Source organism: Pelodiscus sinensis, chromosome 11 (genome assembly GCF_052426305.1).
Source record: "Pelodiscus sinensis isolate ZL-2025 chromosome 11, ASM5242630v1, whole genome shotgun sequence".
Lineage (NCBI taxonomy): Eukaryota > Metazoa > Chordata > Testudines > Trionychidae > Pelodiscus > Pelodiscus sinensis.
This window is the reverse complement of record NC_143062.1, coordinates 48,816,332-48,837,379: the sequence shown is the minus strand read 5'-3', so window position 1 is coordinate 48,837,379 and position 21,048 is coordinate 48,816,332. Positions and strand designations below refer to the sequence as shown.

At 53.2% G+C, this 21,048-nt stretch overlaps 1 protein-coding gene across 1 annotated transcript; it reads right to left on the bottom strand.

The window, feature by feature from the left end:
• Positions 1–16,780: 16,780 nt before the first annotated feature.
• FEZF2 (FEZ family zinc finger 2) lies at positions 16,781–20,182 on the bottom strand. Its single transcript, XM_075939745.2, has 5 exons — positions 19,855–20,182; positions 18,789–19,619; positions 18,545–18,679; positions 18,273–18,405; positions 16,781–17,596 (listed from the first exon to the last, which is right to left on the bottom strand). The coding sequence occupies exons 2-5, from the start codon at positions 19,569–19,571 to the stop codon at positions 17,349–17,351; spliced, it is 1,299 nt and encodes a 432-aa protein (XP_075795860.1). The 5' UTR covers positions 19,572–19,619; positions 19,855–20,182; the 3' UTR covers positions 16,781–17,348.
• Positions 20,183–21,048: the final 866 nt, after the last annotated feature.

Here is a 21,048-nt window from a genome sequence, read left to right as displayed (position 1 = left end):
CGAAATTGCAAATGAAGCCGGGTTTTATATATCCCATGCTTCATTTGTATATTCGTGTTATGGTGCTATTTCAAAATAACAGATGCTGTTAAGACGTGGTTATTTCAAGAGAAAACCCTTCTTTCGAAATAACTGGTATACCTCATTGTATGAGTAATTAGGGTTATTTCAAGAGCAGGGTTTTCTCTCGAAATAACAGCATTTTAACAGCATCTGTTATTTCGAAATAGCGCCATAACGTGAATATGCAAATGAAGCACGGGATATTTAAATCCCGGCTTCATTTGCAATTTCGAATGTCTTCATTTGCATCCCTCTCTCAAAAGAGGGTGCAAGTGTAGACATATCCATAGATGGTATCGTGAGCTTTTGTGGGCACAACCCACGAAGGCTCATGATACCATCTACATGTTTTGTTAGTGTCTAAGGTGCTTCAAGTTGTTTTTTTTAAGTTGTTCCAGTTAGTCTGTAACTGGGCTACCCCTCTGTAGGTCTTTTGGGTTGTGATTCAGTAAGGATTTTAAGTGTTCAGAATGTTGAAGCTTAAATTGAAAACAATACTGATGATGCTAAACTCACCCTCCCTTTGGAGACAGAGGAAATTGAAATTCCAGATTGTTTAGAGGCTATGGCCTTGGAAGCAACAGAAGTACAGCTACTCTAGGGCATAGAAAATTGTCAGGGAATATATCTAGTCAACGCAGGACAATCCATAGAACAAGAACAGAAGGAAAGCATCCTGAACTGAGAAGGCAAAGATGGCAAGGGCCTGCATGTCTCTGCCTGTGGAACAACAAAAGGAAATGGGGCAGAAATACAAACTGCAAGGCAGCTGAAGTGAACTAAAGCCCTCCTTTACTTGAGTGCTGCGCTCAAGGCTTATTGTCAGCACTGAGGACAATCACGCTTGCTCATGCAGCATTTAACAGACATTGTCAATCACTGTTGATATTTTGCTAGGGTTACTGTTGGTCATCAGTGTCTTAAATTGCCATGTATCTCAGCTCTAATTAAAGACAGCATTTAAATCTGCTTAACTTTAAGCATGTGCTTAAGTCTTACTGACTCCAATGGGATTTAAGCCTTTGCTTAAATGCAGTCCTGAATAGGGATGCTTTCCTGATCCCAGGCCATTATTTGAAGCATATAATTTCAAGTAACCATCCACATCTCTGAGTAACCATCATCTTTTTTTAATTAGCTAATATAGTTTTCTTAAATTTTTAAGTGCTTTTTTCACTCAGCACATGCTGCACTACCCCTGTTCTCTCAGGTTCTCCTGGCATGTCCTTTAGTGCTAGTAAAGCTTAAGCCACATAGTCCATGGCCCCAAGCTCCTTACTGAAATATATTGAGAAAAGCGGTGGGGAAAACAAATGACTTTACTGTGTGCGGATGAGTGCTCATAAGAAGGGATTCTGAATCACTTTATTTTTTAAGTCTATGCATTGATGAGTAACGATTATACTAACCTAAGAACGCAGCCTGATTCATTCCCATGTCATCACCTCCACCACCACATTTCCTTAGCTGTACACCTTCTTGATCACTGTTCAGGGAAGGTTAGGTATTTCTGTTGGATGAAAAATCCTTTTTTTCCTGAATACTTTCTCAAGCTTTTTGTTATTTTCCAATATGATACAATATTTATAAAATAAGAATTTTTATTAAATTGTAATTGTATTTCATCCTTTTTATGGTATCATCAGTTGTTTATATTCAATACCATATTTCCATCGAGACTGGGAGCTCAATTTTACACCTCAGGCTGCAGTTTTACACACACAACCTCACACACCAAGGTGGGGTGCTCAAACTGCTTTTGTGAATGATGTCAATGAGATGTCAGAAATGCTCATTTGAACTTCTGTTCATTAAAAAACAGTTTTAGAAATTGAGTGTAATTTTAGATATTGTTTCTGGAAATGTGTTCCTTAGAATTTATTTACTAGAGAACAAATTATTATTATTTTTTACTTTAATCGGTACATTTATAGCCACTATACAAGATACACAGCTGTTACTTGTCCCTAGGAGTCTTATAAAGATTTGAAGTGGCGCTGCCATTTTTTGAAGTTGAAGTAAGGTGTGAGCCGCATGGCACAATGATTATTTTTGTGTAACATCAGATGTATAGCTTACGGTAGGGGCTACTCTGGCTTCAGAAGACCAGTATGGCAACACCACTGATTTAACATTGGTTCTTTGAAGTGCAATGCAGTGCTGAATTTAGCCCAGTGAGTACAAGAATACAAGAGACTATCTGCAAAAAAATTGCTAATTTAAAATAATATTTCTTCTCCTGAATTCTCATTAGACACTGAATTGAAGAAGTTAAAGTCTTGTATGGAGATTGGAATTTCAGAAGTTTATTGCTGAGAAAAATCACATTCTGTCAAACCTAAAGTGGAGGTGACCTGTCTGGTGTTCACGGTTTTATTTCACAACATTGACACAATCAAGTAGTTGATTATCTAAGGTATCTTATTACCAGCAACATATGGATTTTAAAGTGCCCTTGTGAAAGAGACAGATGCAAAAAAAAATTTGTTTTGGATCTACGTGCAATGTGAAGTTTTTGTCCATGCAACATGTGGTAACATACAAATGGGGGATTTGTTATTCTTTCTAAAAACAATGCTAAAAAAGCTCTTGAGAATGCTGTAAACTTCACCCATGGCACACATTTTCTGATTGCCTTTTGTGTGAGCCACATCACAGAAATTTGTCATCCATATTACATATATGTTAGTAAGGAATATAATCCTCCCCTTCAATAACTTTTCACCCAGGAATTATAAGCTTAAAAAATATTTGGTTTGTTCTTTCTCCTGATTCCTTCTCATATGAATTAAAGGCCCCTATCTGAAAGGCCATGGAATACCATGAAGTTTGTTTACATCATGCTCTTGACAGAAATAGAACCACAGCCAGATTTCATAAGATTGTTTTGTAAATATATTGTAAATTAATAAAAATAATGTTTATTCTCCTTTAAATAAATGACTGCTTGTTTGGTCAGTTTACAGTTTATGCCCACAGTCAATGAATACCTGTCAAATATGCTGGGTTATTTTGCAAAACAGGTTTTGTTTCTAGGCTTATATTTCTATATCTGCAATTATTGGCATGAATATGTCCCCGATCACATCATTCAAAGCTCTTTGACTCTTGTTCTGTAAAAGGTTCTGGTGGATAATTTGCTTAAGTGAATTGAATGCCTGTAGCTTTGTTTAAATTACTATCCAGACTGCATGCTTCTTCTTGCTTTGGCCACAAAATACATGGTTGTTTTGCTTCTGCTCAAAGACTTTTCTTACGAACAGAGGCAACTGGTTATCTGAGACAATGGAGCTGCTTTAAGTTAGACACATGAGGCTTAAGAAAGCCGAAAGCCAAGATGCTATAAAAGGAGCATTACTCCTTCATTTTTCTGGAGCTTTGAAATGAGACAGAACAGGCTCATTCAAGGTCTAAACTATGGAAAAATAGGGGAATGTTTATATTTCAAAGGAAGGTTAAATGTTCTGGGCCGGACATAAAGTATATGCCAAAAACGCTAACTAAAGAAATCTTTGTATAGTTGTGATCACTTAATAGCAATGATAATTCAAATGGAACAATAAATTAGTCATTGTGTTTCCCTGCAGATAAGTGCCCACAATAATGTGAGACCTAATCCATACAAACTGGTTTGTGTCTGAATGACGTCTCTTGCCGTTTTTCTCTGAAGTTCATTTAGAATGGTTTAAAGAGCCACTGCCTCTTTATATTGGGTTTTTCACATGTTTTCTTTCTGTTAGTTTCCGATTGTCAAGGTGTTTTGAGTACATTTGTGCTATTTTCCCCCTTTATAGTCAGCTTTTTCCTGCTGGATTCATTCAGTAATACCACAATCCAATCTTGGTGACATACCGAATCATTAACATAATGAATCAGGAGGAGGAGGCTGATTATAAATTAGAAAGCTTCTATTTATGCAAAATATCTTGGCAAGGAGCACCAGTGGAGAAGGAAATAGACTATGTGACAGTTAATGGGATTTTGGAGGAATGATTGTAAAGATTCCTAGGTACACTCTGTGAATTTAAAATACCTGCATGCTTTAAGGCCACCTCCTGCAAGTGGTTAACCTATGCAATATCATTGTAACCTAGAACACGATGCTCATCAAAGGTGGTTAAGCTTTCAACTTCCATTGTTTACAATTTCCATTGAGCATTAAAACCTTTGAGGATCTGGACCTAAGTCTTTAACTTTCTTTGATTGTGCTAGGGCAAACCACCTGCAGCCTCTTGTATGAATTGCACAAATACCAATTTCTGCTGATATATGAAGATGTCACAGCTTAAATCATTAGTTATTTAGCCCAGAGCTAATTGATATATCTGAGCTATCAAGACTAGGATTTTCTTTGGACGGTGCTCCTTTCCTACATAGACCTCCAATGTTCTAATAGAGTTGACATTGTTGTATATACATACCTGTATCTACTAGGAGCACATCACTTTTTGGGTTCCTCGTTAACCCAGTCTATTCTCCTCTAGCCACCTACATACACACACGGGTGGTGAGACCACAGTGTCCTGTATGAAAACTTCTTTTATTATCTCATTCTGATTTTAGAAACCTGCTACTCTTTTGGTATCTTCATTCAATAGTTGGGAATAGGGCCAATCACCTGCTTTTGTGTCACTCAAAGTGGCATCTGCAATTTCTTTCCAGCAAAAGTAGCATCAGAGAACATTAGTTATCCTTAATATGCTTTCTGTTACTAAGGAACCAGTCCTGCCAACGCTTGTACCTGTGCTTATCTTTAAACACAGTGAGCAGTCCCATTGATTCACAGTTCATAAAGGCTATGTCTACACTACAAGGTTTTTATGCAAAAGTGCAAAAACTGGCGGAGCTTCCACACCTGAAGCGTGTTTTTGTGCAAAAAAAAAAAAAAATAGAGTAAATTGACAGGACAGAGGGCTTTTGCTGATAGAGTTATTCCTCTCCCCAGGAGGAATAACTCCTTTTTGTGCTATAGCTCTTGTGCAAAAAGACATATGTGGACACTCCGGAGTGGGTTCTTGCACAAAAAGAGCCAATCAGAAAAAGCACAGGTGCTCAAAGGGCTATTCAGTTAATGGCAATCAGAGCTTTCTTGTGCAAGAGCATCCATGCAGTGTGAACGCTCTCATGTGCAAAAGCACTTGGCTTTTGCGATTGCCTTTTGAGGTGTGGATGCGCTTTCGCACAAGAAGTTTTTTCGGAAGACCTCTTCCGCAAAAGGCTTCTTGTGCAAAAACCCTGCAGTGTAAACAAAGCCAAAGTGTGTGAAGATTTTGCAGGATCAGGGCCTAATCAAGTTGCCACATCTCTGAAATTTGGTATTAAGAAAGTGGTAAGCACACCAGCCTCCCCAAAAAGAAACTGTCACATCCTGTATTTCTGTTCCTGGGAAGTCAAACTAAAAGCTGAACAGAAGTTCAGTGTTTTGAAAATTTGCCTGAAATTCACTTTTGGAAAATGCTTCAATTTCTTTGGCTCTAAATATTTCCCAACTGGCTTAGCCTAGAAACTGTAGATTTGTTTTGTTAGCCTTGCTGAGGAGAAGTGACTTTTAGTTGCTGTGGTTAGTGGCAAAATTGCAAAGCTATATGTTCATAATGAAAACATTAAAATAACCTGTGAGGTTCCGCATTAAGAAGGTAGCAAGTGGATTACTATGAGATCATTAAAGCAGATTGTAAAGGGCCAATAGAAAGCTGGGGCAGAGGGTTGGCAAAAGAAAAGAAAATGGGATCAGGAAGAGCTGGGAAGATGATCCTGCCTGCACTAGAACAGGTGTGTTGATTACGCCTTCCACGCTGCTTCATTGGCTAAACAAAGCTTCGACTGTGGATTGCTGGGCATGGGGGGAGTTGGGCCGAGCTGGCTGAAGCCCCAGCTCTGATTGTCTGTGCATGAAGCCAGAGTGGAGAAATGCTCTGCCCACAGGGTATCTTTGTGTAGTTTTCAGGATGCAGTGTTTTGTCTCTTCTACTTGTGGCTACAGCCTGGGCAATGCTTGTCCAGATCTGTTTTCCTTTGTGTGCAGAGTAAGGTTTGAAACGGACCCACTCCCAACACCAGACATAGATGGGAGGAGGTGTTAAAAAGGGATTTATTGGGGGGTGAGGTGTAGGGGAGTCAGTGGCATGGTTCTGGCTACTTGGACTTGGAATAGCCCGTTGTGGGGAAGACAGGAGGATGCATATGGAGGTAGGAGATGGAGCTGCTGAATGAGGGGTAGGGGCCTAGGATGTATAGGGATGCCTAGAATTGAGAGGCTGGGAAAATGGACGGTATAGGGGATTGAGAGAAGCATTGAAGTGTGTGCAGGGAAGCTGGGGGCATGGGAGGGGAAGATGGACATTGTCTTTGGTCCACCCTCTCTGGGGCACCTGGTGCTGGCCACTGTCGGCAGACAGGATACTGGGCTAGATGGACCTTTGGTCTGACCCAGTACGGCCGTTCTTATGTTCCTATGACAGGCAAAGATCCTGACTGACGGGAAATTTTTAAGCTGTTCAAACAATTTATGCAGGGGCATATTTCATTCGGCAGCATTCAGTGTGCATTGGCATCACCATCTCCCCTGCTCTCTGCTTGTGGCACACAACTGTTTGGTGTTTTGAGGACTGAAATGCTTTGGTCTGTCTGAAGTCACTGTGTTCTGTATAGGGGCTTCTGGAGGAAATTGAATGGCCTGAGAGAGATCAGATTAGATCATCTTACATCGACTTTCCCCTTTAGTGTAGATCTGGCCTGAATTATTTAAATTTACTAAGAGCATAGAAGCCTCTGAGGAACTTGGGAGAGACTTAACCAAGCCAAGTGAGGTGGCTGCATCGACAAATGTAAGGTAATACACACTGGAGATCACAGCTTCAGGTACTTATGCCCCTTGTTGGGTTTTGCAAACTGTTCTGTTTTTCTTTGATAAAATGTTAGTAACTTAAACTCACTGTAACCGCTCATGGAGAAAATCCAGCTGTGGACTGTTCAGTGAACAGCGCTGTTCAGTGTAAGCCAAATACTAGGACGCATAAGTAATGGTATTGAAAAGTCCATTATGTAACTCTGGGGTGGCAATAATTTTTGACGGGAGGCCAATCCAAGAATTTGGAAAGTGGTTGAGGGCCGCACTCTTCCATGATATTAATGGAGATGCGGAGTTTGGGATGGAGGTGGGGTACAGAAGGGAGTTTAGGGTAAAGGAGGGAGTTTGGGGGAAGGAGGCAGTTGTGCCCTGGGGCACTGGACTGGGATGTGGGGGTTGGAGTGTGACCTAGGGGAAGGGAATTGGGGTACAGAGTAGGTGCAGGGGTTTGGGTTGTGAGCTAGGGCAAGAGAGGACTGTGATCAGGGGCCAGAGATTGGGGTGCTGGATGTGGGAGGAGTGGGGTTGCCAGATGGTTTCAACAAAAATGCCAGACACACTTGACATTACATCACAATTTACATTACATCTTATTTAGAAAATACCGGATATTTATATTTTCTCAATTTGTTTCCCGAACAGAAAGCTCAAATATTGGACTGTCCTGACAACCCTAGGGAAGGGGTATGGGTGTAGGAGTGGGGCGGGGCAGAGGATTTGGATATGTGGAGTGGGGGCAGAGGGTTGGGGAAGAGAGGGGCTGAGGTGCCAGAGGCAGCCTCTAGCCAAGAGACTTACCAGCCAGCAGCCCGTTCCTGAATCAGCCTCCCTGCCTGCCCCACCTCCGCACAAGCTGCAGCCATGTGCTCTGTGAATAACTATGAGCCCCTTCATGGCTGCCTGTTATTGAAACAGTCAGCTCCCATTGGATCTGGCCCATGGGCCATTCTTTGCCCAGGTGCCTGCTCATCAATAGTCCAGTTGAGATGTGCACACACTACATACACAATTGCCGGACAGTTTTTACCCTAGCTACTACCCGTTGGGTCAGTTATGGAACCCCCTGGAGTGGTGCTGGTGCTGTGCACTATATATTACCCTGCCAGCCCAACCACTCCTCAGTTCCTCTTACCGCCAGACACAGCTGCTGGAACTTGTGGCTCTCTTGCTTTGCTTCCAGCTCTTTGTTGCGTAAATTATTAGATTAGTAGTTTTTCAGTTCGGCTACATCGTCACTGCCAGTTCTTCCGGCAGAAAATATGCTAATGGGGGACTCATTAGCATAAGTCACAATCTCATTAGCATATTTTCTGCTGTTTCTTTTTGGACAAGGAGTTTTTTGCGGAAAAAGAAACAGTGTGGACGCGGGGGGGGGGGTTGCGCAATAACCCCGTTTTGCACACGAGCCTTATGCCTGTCCCGCATGCTCCTTTTTATTCACCACCTTCACAACCAGGGAGCATAGTGTGAGGTGGGTGAAAAGGCATTCAAACCCCTTGACAGGGTCAAAGTACGCCTGTTCCACCCTCTTGGCCATCAGGGGAACGGAGATGGGAGTCTGCCAGACAGTGTTGGACGATACCAAGCTAGATATGTGTGACGTAGTGGGGGTGCTGTCTGCTCTGTAATCCGGTGTCCCCCTGTGCTGTGATGTGTGATTTCCACTGACTCACCCACATGTGTATTAGCCCAGACACCTGATAACAAGGCTCTTTCCCCAGGGGAGAGACAAAGGAAGGGAGGCAGAGGCGAACACCTGGTTTGGGGGCAGGGTCTGGGAGCGAGGAGTCTTGGGCTGGAACCATGAAGGAAACAGACTAAGGAGGGGGCTGGAATCTAGGGGCCCAAGGGACCCCATCTCAAGGGGGCTGATGCAGCCTGGCCCAGCCTTCTGTAACCACATCACGCCTATGCTGTGCTGTATCCTGGAGAAGCAATAAACCCCTCTCTATTCTACTGGCTGGTGGAATCTGTTCTTGCTGCTACATGGCTGCAGGATCGGAGGAACCCCAACACGCCGCCTCAACTTGTTAGTGGGTAAGTCCACCTGGGAAGAGGCCTCAGAAGCCATGTCTGCCCTAGGATCATCCTGTTCCACTACTTCTTCTCCTGGGAGGTTAAGACAAATCGCCACCTTGCGGAGGAGATCCTGTAATGCCCAGTAGTACATAGGAGGGGAGGCCCAAAACGGAAATGCCTGCCACCGTTCCATCAGGGGAGGAACTCGAGGCCAGCAGGGGAGGCCCCACAAGTTGCAAGTCCCCCAACTGGTCCTGTGGGTGGGGTGCCTGTCGGATCCTCAGGAGGGGATGTCGCAGGCGGTTCCTGATCCTGAGGTGGAAGGTAACTGGCAGCTGATGTAGGGACCCTGGACTGGGAAGGGAAGGCGGCAGAAGACAACTTGCCCTTGGCCCGATGGAATGCCAAAGCTGTTTCGAGGACTTGCCTTCAAGCCTCCCTGGATGCTGGGGACTCAAGAGCCCACGTCCTGGCGTTGGGTATTGCTATGCGGTGGGTCACCTGGCAGCCACCGTCCGGCCTTCCTCCCAAGGCCCAGAAGATGATACAGGGCCTTCCTTTCAATGGGATCGGTCTTTTTGCAGAGCAGACAGTCTCCTGGCTCCATAGCCTTAAGCACTGCAGGGACACTATGAAGTCCTGGGGCATGCGTACTCCTGCTTTGCAGCACAAGCTCTTCAAGCTTCTGCCACAGAGGCCTTTCCTCCTCAGCCTCGACTACTCCAATCGGCACCCACGGAACTCTGGCCACAAACCATCCAGGGGCTGTTCTGGTGCCATCGGCCAGTCGAAACCTCCGTTAGCATCTAAACTAGCCTCTTGAAGGATGCCCGAGGATGGAGCAGCAATGTCACCGGACCCTTCCCTGCCTTTCCTCAGCCGTTTGTCCTGTTTGCACCATACCTGGGTGCCCATCACTTAGACCACTGGATCCTTTGGACAGTGGAAATGGGCTACTCTAGCTCATTCTGTTCCCTCCTGCCCCTCCTGCCCACCCCTCTTCAGGGACCCCTCTCACAAGCAACTTTTACTTCAGAAGGTGCGCGCACTCCTGGATGTGGGCGCGGTGGACGAGCTCCCTTGGGACTTCAGAGGCAAGGGCTTCTACTCCAGTTATTCCCTTGTCCCCAGAGCTAAGGGGGCCTTCTACCCTATGCTCCACCTTGGGGAGCTCCACAAGTTTGTGACAAGTCCCAAGTTTTGGATGGACACTCAGGGCTCTGTCATTCCTGCCCTGGAGCTGGGGGAATGGTATGCCACCCTCAACTTAAAGGACACCTATTTTCATAGTCTGATCAAACCATCCCACAGATGATACCGCCAGTTCCTGGTGAGACCGTTGCACCCCCCCAAGTGAGTGGCCTTCCCCTTCTGTCTCTCTACAGTGCCCAGGGTGTTTACCAAGTGTATGGCAGTGGGGGCTGCATTCCTCCGGCTTCATGGGGGCCAGGTTTGCCCTTACCTGGATGACTGGCTCCTACAGAGCTGTTCTTGTCAGCCAGACCATCGCTTTGCAACTCTGACCAGGCTATTACTGTCCCTTTCTGACTTTCCAGTCACTGTGGCCAGTATGCACATACATAGCACCCTTCGCCCGGCTCCACCTGCAACTGCTCCAGCGTTGGCTGGCATTGTCATATCGCCTAGGATGGGACAGGATAGAGGACGTGCTCACAGTGCCTCGCCCTGTCACTCACACCCTCCATTGGTGGCTAGATCCCAGGTCAGGACTAGTCGGTGGTCCCTTCCACGCCCCGGAGCCCACAATGTCCCTGGTCATGACTTGAGTCAGCAAGGCTTGTGAATCACCTCAGCTGGAACACGGATGAGCAAGCTCTCGGAGCAGAAAAGGCGATTACTCAACTTTGTCACTGTTCTTCTAGCCACCCTCCTCCGCCGCTGCTGGCGCAGCCAGCAAGAAGGACCTGAGGGGCGGTTGGGTCGGCAGGGTCATATATAGGGCGCTGCCCCGACACCACTTCAGGGGGCTACGCATCTGACCCAATGGGGAGTAGCTAGGGCACATGCACCTCAACTGGAATTGAGATGAGCAACACATCTTGAAGAACAACAGTTCCAAAGGTGAGTAGCCATCTTGTGTCCTACCTGGTATCCTATTTGGTTCTGGTCACCCTGTTTTTAAGATGTGGTCGCTGGGCAATAAAAGGGGTTACCGGTGTGGGGATGAGATGAAAACCAGCGCACCATCTAGCCCAGTCAGGGCCGGACTGAGGGGTTTGCGAGCTGGGCAGCTGCCTGGGGCGCCAACCGATGGAGGCCACCTGATTACAGTTGTAAGGGGCGCGCGGTGCCCCTTATAGCTGCCATCAGGCGCCACGCACCCAGCGCTGGCCCCCCCATCCCTGCAGCGCCAGCCAGCAGCGCCCTTCACCCCACAGCCGCGGGGCCCTGCATGGCCCAGCGCGCGCGCCAGCAATGATGGCCAGGCCAGGCAGTCCAGGGTCCAGGGCGTCAATGTGGCTCAGTCCGGCCCTGAACCCAGTAACCGATAGTGGCCTTGAAGCATCTGGTATTGCCAGTGTTTGTGGCCTGGTGACTTGCTGAAGTTACTGAATGGTCAGGATATCAGGGTGCATCTACACAGCACCCTAAACTCGAAATAAGATGCGCAACTTGTGCTATTTTGACACATCCCTTAACCCTCGTGGAACGAGGGTTACAGGGTTGCCGAAATAGCACACTGATTATTTCGAAAAATGTTTTGAAATAACAGGCACGTTTAAACGATGCCAGGTAGCTATTTTGGGATACCTCTGGTATCCCAAAATAGCCCAGCTGTCTAGATGTACCCTTGGTGGGGCCAGGATTTCACTCCATAATTTTAAGGTGGGCAGAGCACAGCTGAAGCAGTCAAAAGTGCAACTTTCCCCATGTAATGTGGCCAGGCAGAATTGAACCTGGGACCTTTGGAACTTTGTGCATGAGCTTCTCCTGCTTGAGCTAAAAGTTCCTGCTGCCAGTAGCTAAGGCTGAGGCACACTTATTAGTCTGTGCGTGTTCTCAGTGCCACTAGATGGGACAGTGCCCCACACCTAGCAGGTGTGTGGGTTACACCCGCATTAAAAATAAGTATTGGTTTGTTACAGACACCTGCCACAAATTCTGGATTTCTGTTTCATTGTAACGCACTCAGAAAAAAAAATGTCAAACCAAAATGCTTCATGGAAAATTACACAAGTGCCCTTTTAAAACCAATTTGTCCAGAGACACATTCGGGGTTTGCAACAGTGAAATCTCTGTGTACACACAATGGCTTAACAGGCTTATAACTTGAGCCTCCTATTGACTCCAGCTAACTAGATAGGCCATTTCTAAACCAAAGTCAATACTGACTTAAGCCCAAATCAATATAAACCAGTTTCAAACTGATGTCAGGGGCCCCACACTGGACTAGTCTAGACTAGGAAAAAAGCTTATTTATTTGTAATTGTTCCCTGGATCTAGCTTAACTCAGTTGCAAACCCCACTCTACCCCAATGTAGACTCAGTTAAGCCCCATTTTAGCAAGCTGAATGAGAACCAGTGATTGTGCCATGTCAGGTAAACGTCTTCACTAGGGAAGCAAGGCATTTTATTAACGCCTTAGCTCAGCCGTGCGCAAACCATGGGGTGTGACCTCTTTGGGGGTCACAGCTATCTTCCTGGGGAGGTCACAGTGCCAGGCCAGCCTCCATTTTGTTTTCCCGGCTAGGTGCCCGACGGGGGTGAGGGCAGTGGCAGGGGAGCAGACTGACACTCTCAATTAAAGGAGCTGCAACAAAATGGCCCTGGCGCCTTTTTTTTTCTTCTCAACCCTGGGGGTTGCGGATTAAAAAAGGTTGCGCACCACTGCCTTAGCGGAGGTGCTGAAATTCTAGTGAAGACAAGACACCACCAGGTGTCAGCTGGTGCACGTCAACGCTGGGCTTTACCAAATGTTAAAACCTGCAACTACTTTGCCTTCGTTGGGATGTGAACACGTCTACTAATGCGTTTAAAACAGAAGTGGGTCAGACCAAAGGTCCATCTAGCCCGGTATCCTGTTTTCTGACAGTGGCCTATGCCAGGTGCCCCAGAGGGACTGAACAGAACGGGGAATCAGCAAGTGATCCCACCCCTGTCAACAAACAGAAGCTAGGGACCCCATCCTGGCTAATAACCATTGATGGACCTATCCTCCATGAATGTATCTAGTTCTTTTTGAAACCCTGTTAGAGTCCTGACCTTCACAATGTCCTCTGGCAAGGAGTTCCGCAGGTTGTGCACTGCACAACAAAAAATACTTCCTTTTGTTTATTTGAAACCTGCTACCTATTCATTTCATTTGGTGACCCCCCCTGGTGGAACAAGTAAACAACTCTTCCTTGTTCCCCTTTCCCCTTGTCTTGACAGCCTGTGACAATGGCTCCCTCCAGGCTGGTGTGCTGGGAGCTGCTGCTTGGCAAAGGAGCCCTGCTGTGGCTGGGGGAAGGGAGGAGGGGTGGCCTGGTGGCTTGTGTCTGCTGCCTTACAAAAGTTCTGATCTAAAGGAAGGGTCCAGCCGGCATTACCTGCACTCCAAGCACTACTGAAGGAGGCAGGAAAGCTTGGGAAGGCTTGTTCCTTCCTGAGTAGCAGAGCTTAGCTAAAGGCCCCACTGTCCAGCCAGAGGCGTTTGAACAAGGGCATGCCAATGCATTTTCCATCCCAACGGGGCAGTTGCGCTTTCCACTCCAGCCTCTGGGGCGGGGGGGCTTTCTTTTCTTCCCCACCAGCTCTGTGCAGCCCTGTTTCAGATTGGCCTTTTTCTGTTTGAGAGAAAGAATAGTTGTTGGCCCATTCCATCTTTTCAGCGCTGCTCTCCAGGCCTGGATCCAAGCGGGCTTGTCAGATGCTCATTAACTCCCCCTTTGGCTCTTTCCCGTGTGTCTCCGCAGCGCTTTGTGCCAAGAACTGGCGCTTCTTTCTCCTTCCCCGGCTCCCTTTCTCCGCTCCATCAGGGAGACAAATTACTTTCCAAAAGGGATCGCCAGGGACGGTTTAATGAGAATTTCTGCGGGGCTGGCCGTGGAACTCAAGGGAGTTAACATTCGGTGGACTTAATTGGACTTTTCTCTTCTGCCTCCTTCAAAAAAAAAAACCTCGGGGGCTATCCTGTTAATCTCTCATTTGTAATCAATTGTGTTGACTAAACAAAAGTCTAGGTCGGCCTTTCTTCCTGTCCCAGACAATCCTTTGTTGCCTCCCAATGCCTCATTCTGGAGTGCTGCTGGTCGTGTAGATGGGCTCGCTTGTTGACAGTTCATTCTTGCGCTTTTATCCCCGTAATCTCCCTCGCCGGGGTTTGCATGGGCGCGCCTTTAATGAGCTCCGCTGGCAATTAACATGTTTCGAGCAGCGGACTGGTTGCTCAGACGTTTGGAGAGCGCGGTGCGGGGAAAAGGGCAACGCGGCTGCCTTTGGGGTCGCTGGCTAACCCCCGCTGCGGGGCGCCCCGCTTCTCCGCACACCTGCCCCCGCCTGCTCATGCGGGGGACACGCTGGCGGTAGCGGGTGGGGGCCCCTCCGGCAGGCAGGCGAAGGGAGCACCCCAAAGGGGGGGGCTGAAATGCTGGCAACTTTAGGTCACTTTTTATGGCGAGGCACCGCCACCCCCCTCCCCCCCCATCCCGCCGACCAGCCCTGCCCAAGCTGCTGTGGGCGCGGCGGCGGGTGAGCGCCCTCCTCCTGCTGCTGGGAGGCTCGCTGGGGGCTGCCGAGGTGGGAGCAGCCCCAGCCTGCCGGGGAGGAGGGTGTTAGACCATCCAGCCCGCGTGTGGCCGGACAGGGCCGGGTCCCTCGGCCCGCGGCAGAGCCTGCCCCTGCCGAGCTCGCTCGCCGGCCTCCAGGCTCGCCCCGGGCAGGATCCCTCTAAGGGAGCGAACCCCCCCGATCCCGCTGGGGCCGCGCGCTTGGTTGGGCTCGCGGAGCCAGGCCGGGAGCAAGGCAGCCGCCCCGCGACGGGCGCTCAGGGAAGGCAGGGGCCGGGCAAAGCGCAGCGAGACGCCCAGGTGACACCTGCGGGAACCGCCGGCAGTTCCTGGGGCCGCCCCCACCTCCTTCCCGGGCAGGGTTCAGGCCCGGCGGGCCCCGTACGGCCCCTGCCCGCTGCCCTCCTGCCAGGCCCCAGGGGCCCGTCGCGGGGCTGGACCCAGGCCCCAGGGGCCCGTCGCGGGGTTGGGGGCCAGGCCCCAGGGGCCCGTCGCGGGGTTGGGGGCCAGGCCCCAGGGGCCCGTCGCGGGGTTGGGGGCCAGGCCCCAGGGGCCCGTCGCGGGGCTGGGGGCCAGGCGGCAGAAAGGAGCAGTTGCGATGCTCATTTGACTGCAGGGCCTGGCGATGAATAGCCGGGCCCTGCCCCGCAGCCCCCAGGGGAAGGCAGCGTGCGGCCCGGGCTGCCCAAGGCGGCCCCGTTGGAAGTGGTCTCCCAGCCTTTCTCGGCGTGCGCCAAGCCCTGGGCCTGCCCGCCAAACCTCCCCCGGAGCAGCGAGGGGCTAGGACTAGGGCCCACGGCAGGATCGCCCCCCCCCCCGTCGGGCACAGGGAGCATCACACAAGGCCTGCCTCGCAGCGCGGGCTCGCCGGGGCCCGCCCCACCGAGGTTGCGGACGGGGAAGGGGCACAGCCCGGCCCCCAGGCTACGTCCCAGCGGCCGCTTGGCAGGGTTGGAGCGCAGGGTGTTTTGCGGGGGGAGGGAGGCGCTCTAGGCTGTGCCCTGCGGTGGGTGGATTCCCTGGCCTGGCCCCAGCGTTAAACTTTGCACCCCCCAATAAAAACGACAAGCCCCCTTGGAACTCTGGTCAGCCGGCCCCTCTGGCGCAAGGGCGCTGGGGCAAGGAGCAGTAGGGGGGGGGGCTGGCCTGCCCGCATTAGCCCCTCACTCAGGCGGGGGGAAAGGACGCCTGGAGCCGCACGCACATGCCCGGCCGGCTGCATGTCCCTTCGCCGCTGGGATAATGTTGGTCCTCCGGACGTGGGCCGCATAGCCCCGCGCCTATTAGGAGGCTGGGGGGAGGGGGGGCGCAGCGGAGACGGAAGCGGCCAGTGGCATCCAAGCGCTTGATTATCCATATTCTGATCAAAAAGGGTCGCGCGGCCCCGCTGGGAGTGATTAGATTAATGTAATGCGGGTTGAAGGGGCTGTGTGTTCGCTCTTCATTTGGGTCATTACTCGGGAAGCCAGCGTGGGCTCATTTCATCAGCATGCGGGGGCAGGGGAGCCAGTCGGGAAATGGCTTAACTGCGCCCTCGTGAAAGGCCCCAAAGGTGACCTGGAAAGTCACCGGCCCCGGCCCCCGGCAGCCGCCTTCCCCGGGCTTTTCCAGCGAGGGACCGAGCCACGCAGCGGGGCTGGGGCAGGCGAGGGGCCGGCCGAGACAGAAAGCGGCCCCTTGGGCAGAGGAATTCGCTCCCACCCTTGCGCCCTCGCTGGGTTTCCTTGCGCCCCTTCGCCTCCCCCGGCGCCGCCGCCGCCGAGAGAACGATCCAAGGCCGCGCCGCCCCACACCCCGGCGCAGCGGGAAGGGGCAGGGAGAAGCAGGGTCGCCCCGCGCTGACAAATGCGCAGGAGCGGGTGGGAAGGGATGACTTCTGCGGCCGCGTTCCTGGGGGCGGCCCGAGCCGCTGGGTCAGGCCCCGCTTCCAGGGGGCGCGCCCCCTTCTCGCGTTGGAGAGGGCGAGCGGCGACCAGCCAGGAACGAAGCAGTGAAGCAAACAGGTGATCCCCCCCCCCCCATCTCGACACACTGAGTTCAGACTCGGGCCCTTTCCCAGGCCGCTTGTTTTGGGTTTTTTTCCCCCCTTGCCGGTCTCACAAGGCTCCTTCGCATGCCCAGTTTTCGCTCTCACGCTTCTGCGGCTTGGAAACGGGGCCAGCCTCGAAAACAACACCACGCAGCCATTTCCCTGGCAGAACGCAAATCCGAGTTTACACGGGCCGCCGTGCTTGGGGACCTCGATCGAATAAGATTTTTTTTTTTTTTTACACCTCTGCCCGTGGTTGTAGAAAGTCGGAAAAAAGCCCCCTTACTAATTGACTTTTTATTATCCCATAGATATATTCCTTATTCGATTGGACATTAAAATTTTCATTGTACAGACATATATAAAGACGGCTCTGCTGGCACATAGTTTACAGAGAGGCCCTTGTGAGGAGTTAGGTTAAAACAAAACCGCTATTCCCCGCTCATCCCAAGACAACCAAATCCCCCGGCGCACAGGGGCAAAGGAGTTTTAAATAAATTTCCTCTTATATACAAATGCGGCTCGGAATTCTGTCCGCCAGCGCCCCGCTAAGCGGGCTGCGAAACCGGCGGCTGGGTCCGATACATCGCGCGGCCTCGCTGGAACCCGCTTTCGATCGCTTTGCACAGGACGGGCGAGTCCCCGAAAGCGGCGTGAATTAGCTTTGCAAACTCCGGGGCAGCTCTTTGGCCGGCAGCGCGCTGTCGTGGAGTTTCCGCACGTGCTTCTTTAAATCGAAATTCCTGCAAAAGCCTTTCCCGCAGGTGCCGCAGGTGAAGGGCTTCTTGTCGTTGTGCGTGTGCATGTGGAAAGTCAAGTTATAGATCTGGTGGAAGGCTTTGTTGCAGATGGTGCATTTGTACTGCTTCTCGCCGCTGTGGGTCAGCTTGTGGTTCTTGTAGTTGCCTGCCGGAGAGAGGGAGAGTGAGAAGAGGGGCAGGCGGTGACTCCCGGCTGTCCCCGCGGAGCCCCGCCGCCGAAAAGGGCCGCACTTGCAAGACTTCATTAGGAAGTGTCCTGCAAGGGAGTCAAGAAGTTGTCAAACTCGCTTTGCGTCAAACCCGGGCCGCCTACCACTGACACGATCAAAAATGAGAGGCAGGGTCAGCGTGGTGACCCCGAGCAAACGGAGGGGCCGGGAGAAGGACCCGCACGACGGCACCTCACTGCAGAAAGCAGCGAGGTAAGACAGCCAGGAACTCCCCGGCCCCGGCCATCGGCAGCCACCGGCCCCGGCCGCCTCTCCTGCCCCTGGTGCGCTCTGCTAGCCGCGGGGAGACCCGAGACCAAGCGCCGTGTGTATGAACCGCAAGTGATGGGGCTACTGGGCCCCCCATTTGCCTCCCCCCCCGCAGAGCGCCGCGGTGTATGGGGCTGAGCCGGGCCCCGGACGCTGTGGCCAGCTGGGCGTTATTCTGCTGCGCCCGGGCCACGCTCGGTTGTGGACACAGGGAAAACACTTTGCGTCCCCCAATCAGCTCTCCCCGCGGCCTCGCCGTCCTCCCCACCGCTGGACCCCCGAGCAGACCCACTGAAACCCCGAACCGAAACAAGCCCCCGCCCCGGCGGGTCCCCTCCCTACCTTTCTGATGAAACCCCTTCCCGCAGAACTCGCACACGAAGGGTTTGTAGCCCGCGTGGATCCGAATGTGCGTGTTGAGCGTGGAGCTCCGGTTGAAAGCTTTGCCGCACTGGTTACATTTGTGGGGCTTTTCCTGGGGGAAGAGAAGGACACGGGGTCTGCAGAAACGCGTGGGAATACCCCCCCCCCCCCAGCGCTCTCCCAGGCCCATGGGGGCCGCTTCTGCCGCAGATCTCCCGGGTGTGGACACGAGTGGCGAGCGGGCCACGTACCTGCGTGTGGATAATTTTGTGCCGGCACAAGGTGCTGGCCTGGCGGAAGCCCTTGCCACAGACTTTGCAGACGAAGGGCCTGGCGCCCGTGTGCACCGGCATGTGGCGCGTTAGGTTGTAATGCGCATTGAAGACCTAGGAGAAAGCACACGGGAGGCGTCTCAGGCCAGGGGCGCGCAGGCCCTGTCTCCCCAGCCCCAGCCAGGTCGGCTCTGCCCTCGCCCCCCGGGACCCCTGGCCCTACCTTGCCGCACACTTCGCAGGTGAAGTTCTTGGGCTTCCCGTCCGGCGCGGCGCTGCCCTTCCCGTGGCTTTTCACGCCGTTGCGCTCGCCGGCCAGCGCCGTGTTCTCCTTCATCACCTGGTCCAGCTGGCCGGGCAGCCGCTCCTTGTGCGGGTACTGGCTGCTGGGGAACTTCTCCGGCGCCAGCCCGGCCAGCTTGGCGCTCTCCAGCAGGAAGAGTTTGTGCGGGCCCGAGACGGCGGCCGGGGGCTGCGCGCCCAGCAGGCCGGCGGGGAAGAGCGGCCCGGGCAGCAGGTCCGAGGGGGGGTACGCGGCGTCCAGGTAGTTGAAGTAGTAGAGGGAGCCGCTGGCCGGCAGCCCCGCCGCCTGGCTGATGGCCTGGGGCTTGATGACCCGGCTGGCCGGCAGCAGCGCGTGGGCCGGGCCCGGCGGCGCCTTGCAGCACACGCCGCAGTTGGCTTTGCACAGCCCGGCCGGGCCCCGCAGGCTGCTCTTCCAGAGCTCCGAGTAGCTGAGCAGCGCCTTGGCCGGCCCCTCGAAGGGCAGCGGCGGCAGGGGCAGCGCGCAGGGCAGCGGCGGGCACAGGCTGAGGCTTTTCTTGCCCGCCTCGGGCTCCAGCCCGCCCGGCCGGGGCTCCGAGGCGGGCTTGGGCTCGGCGCTCATGGCCATGATCCGCTCGATGGAGAAGGCCAGCGTCTTGGCCGGGTTGGCGGCGCCGCTTCGGGCCTCGTGGCGCGGGCAGGAAGGGGGCATGACGGTCTCCACCGCCGCCGAGCTCGCCATGGCGGGGAGGCTCGCCGCGAGCCCGGCTGGGCGCTCCCCGGCTCAGCTCTGCGGGCCAGAAAAGCCAGGAGACAAATCAGTGCGAGCAGCACCGTGGCCCCCTCCCCCGTCCGACGCCCAGGCCCCACAACAGTCCCAAGGGGGGGCGCTTAATGCCCATCCCCCCCCTACACACCGCGGCCTCCCAGCCCCGCACGGGCAGCCCAGAGCCCCCCAACCCCAGCGGGCTCTCCAGCTCCGCTCCCGGCTCTCCCTGGGCAGGGTCCCGCCTGTGCTCAGTTACCTTTGCCCAGCACCGACGAGGCGCGTCCCAGCGGCGCGGAGTCACGTCTGGAGAGCCCGCATCTTCCCCCGCGCCAGGCCGGGACAGGCGGCCGCCCCGCGAGTCCCTCGGAGCGGACTGACGCGGCCCCCCCTCCTGCTCGCCCGAGGCACCCGCTTGCCGGGCTCCCAGCCTCTAAGGGGGGGAGCCAAAGCAAGTGGCACAGCCGAGGGCTCGTGTTGCATGTGGCGAATTGGAAGGCGAGCGCGGCTGGCAAGTCGGGCGGAAAGACGCGCCGCGGAGCGGGCGCGGGTTAGAAAAGCCGCTGGGAGGGAGCGGCGGGGCTGGGGTGGGTTTTTTTTAAAGGAGGAGGGTTGTTGGGAAGAAAAAAAAAACCACCAACCCCCCCCAGCCCCGCCACACAAGCGCGCTCAAGTTGTGTGCAGCCCATCTGTGCTCGGCGCCGCCGCGAGCCGCACCGACCCGCCGCTCCTCGGCAGCGGGCAGCAATTAATCGGCAGCCCATTAATTAGGGCAGCGTATTAATGTTAATTAAACTCAGTCTCCCCCCCCTTTTCCCCGGCCAGTCACCTTCGCTGCACGGGTGCGCCGCGGCGTAGGCCTCAAGGAAGGACGGGGGGGGCTGCCCCGGGTCCCCCAGCCGGAGTTTGCGCTCCCAGCGGGGCCCCCTGGGCACGACGGCCCCTCTGCTCTGGGGCTGGGGACCCGCTCCCCTTTGCTCCTCTGGGTTTCGTTGAGAAGCCCCAGTGCGGGCCGGGGGGGTTGTCGGGCTGGGCGTTAGCGGACAACGATTTGGGGCAGAGGGCAGGGGACCGGGCTTACCAACCTCTGGCTGCTTGTCTGACTGAGAACCACCTGGGGCGGGGGGGCCCGGCTGCCCTGGCAGAGCCCCCCCCCCGGGCTTGATTAAGCGCTGACCCCTCCCCGGCGCTATTCAGCAGAACCAATTTGCCTCCGCCGATTCAGAGCCGGCCCCGGCTCTTTCACCGGCCGCCACTATAGCGCGGCGTGGAACCTGGTTTTGTGCGTCGCGCGAAGAAAGGGGAGGATTAGCCGGGGGGAGCTGGGGAAGGGGGGCGATGCGGCCTGGCCAGAGGGAAAGCCGGCCATGAAAAGGCCCCTGCCTCTCCCCCGCTCCCCTCCCCGCTCGCCTAAGCCGGTGGGAGGAATTCAGCGTTTTGTGGCGTGCTGACA